At 50.0% G+C, this 988-nt stretch overlaps 1 protein-coding gene across 1 annotated transcript; it reads right to left on the bottom strand.

Annotated features, from left to right (window-relative positions):
* Positions 1-311: 311 nt before the first annotated feature.
* Positions 312-961, bottom strand: Pmar_PMAR011420 (gliding-associated protein 45, putative; the record flags this gene model as incomplete). The annotated part of the gene is made up of 5 exons (XM_002782865.1): positions 312-365; positions 447-503; positions 621-686; positions 733-849; positions 893-961. 5 exons carry the CDS (start codon positions 959-961, stop codon positions 312-314), a joined length of 363 nt encoding a protein of 120 aa, XP_002782911.1.
* Positions 962-988: the final 27 nt, after the last annotated feature.

Below are 988 nucleotides of genomic sequence, written 5' to 3'. Positions count from 1 at the left end.
AAAAATACAATTACTACTATCACTACAAACGCCGACTCCAAGGAGAAATACTATTTCCGCACCATAGACGCCTCCTACTTCCGAAAAAAACTAACACAACACCTTCCGTATCAAAAACATCAGCATTATCATCATCTATGGAGTCCACAACGAGTGCTCGCTAGCACCTACTACACTACCTGAAATAAACCCGATGTTGCAGGATCAAATAATCTGCTATTCTTATCGGGCGCGCGCTAAATGCTCCAGTGGGTTGGGGTCGAACGTAACATCACAACCACAGAATACCTTTCAGTGGGCAACACCTTCGTCTACTCAGCAGTAGCAGCAGCCCCCTCCGGTGAAGCCTTTCCTTCTTCAGCAGCCTGAGGATGACAAATGCGCGTGCGTGCAGATTTTTGATACCACTCCACGCGTAACAGATGTTAGATTCAACGAGGCCTCACCTTCTCCGCCTCGGCCGCAGGAGCTTCCTCCTTGGCGCCCTCCTCAGCCGCCGCCTTCTGAGCATGCACGACTGTGCTCCTCGCTTCATACAATCACTCGTATCAATGAACGATTATTCACGGGGAAAAACGTCCCATACAAAATTCCCACCGGTCCAACTCCCCAGAACCTACAGTATCAGCCGGAGCTTCCTCTTCAGATGGAGCCGGGTCCTTAGGGCCTTCCTCATCTTCGGCCGGCTAAACATCACACTCGGCACACTAGAATGCCGATTCCACTGCTTACACTCTCTTCTGGCTTCTTATCTTCACCACTATCTCCAGCAGGCTTATCTACAACAATCTTGCTCTCTTGCATTTCCTCAACGCACTCACCTGCTGCACACTCGGCAGCCTTGGGCTCCTGAAGACATGAACATCACATTAGGAACATTCACATGACCTACTTCAGCATGGACGGTCTTCACAGCCTCATCAGTAGTACCAGTAGCAGCAGAGGAAGCACCGCAACCCATCGTTCGAGAAAAGTGAGGGAAAACGTA

The sequence above is a fragment of the Perkinsus marinus genome, assembly GCF_000006405.1.
Source record: "Perkinsus marinus ATCC 50983 genomic scaffold scf_1104296937924, whole genome shotgun sequence".
Lineage (NCBI taxonomy): Eukaryota > Perkinsozoa > Perkinsida > Perkinsidae > Perkinsus > Perkinsus marinus.
Note: the sequence above shows the minus strand (reverse complement) of the source record. Positions and strands in the feature narration are given on the sequence as shown.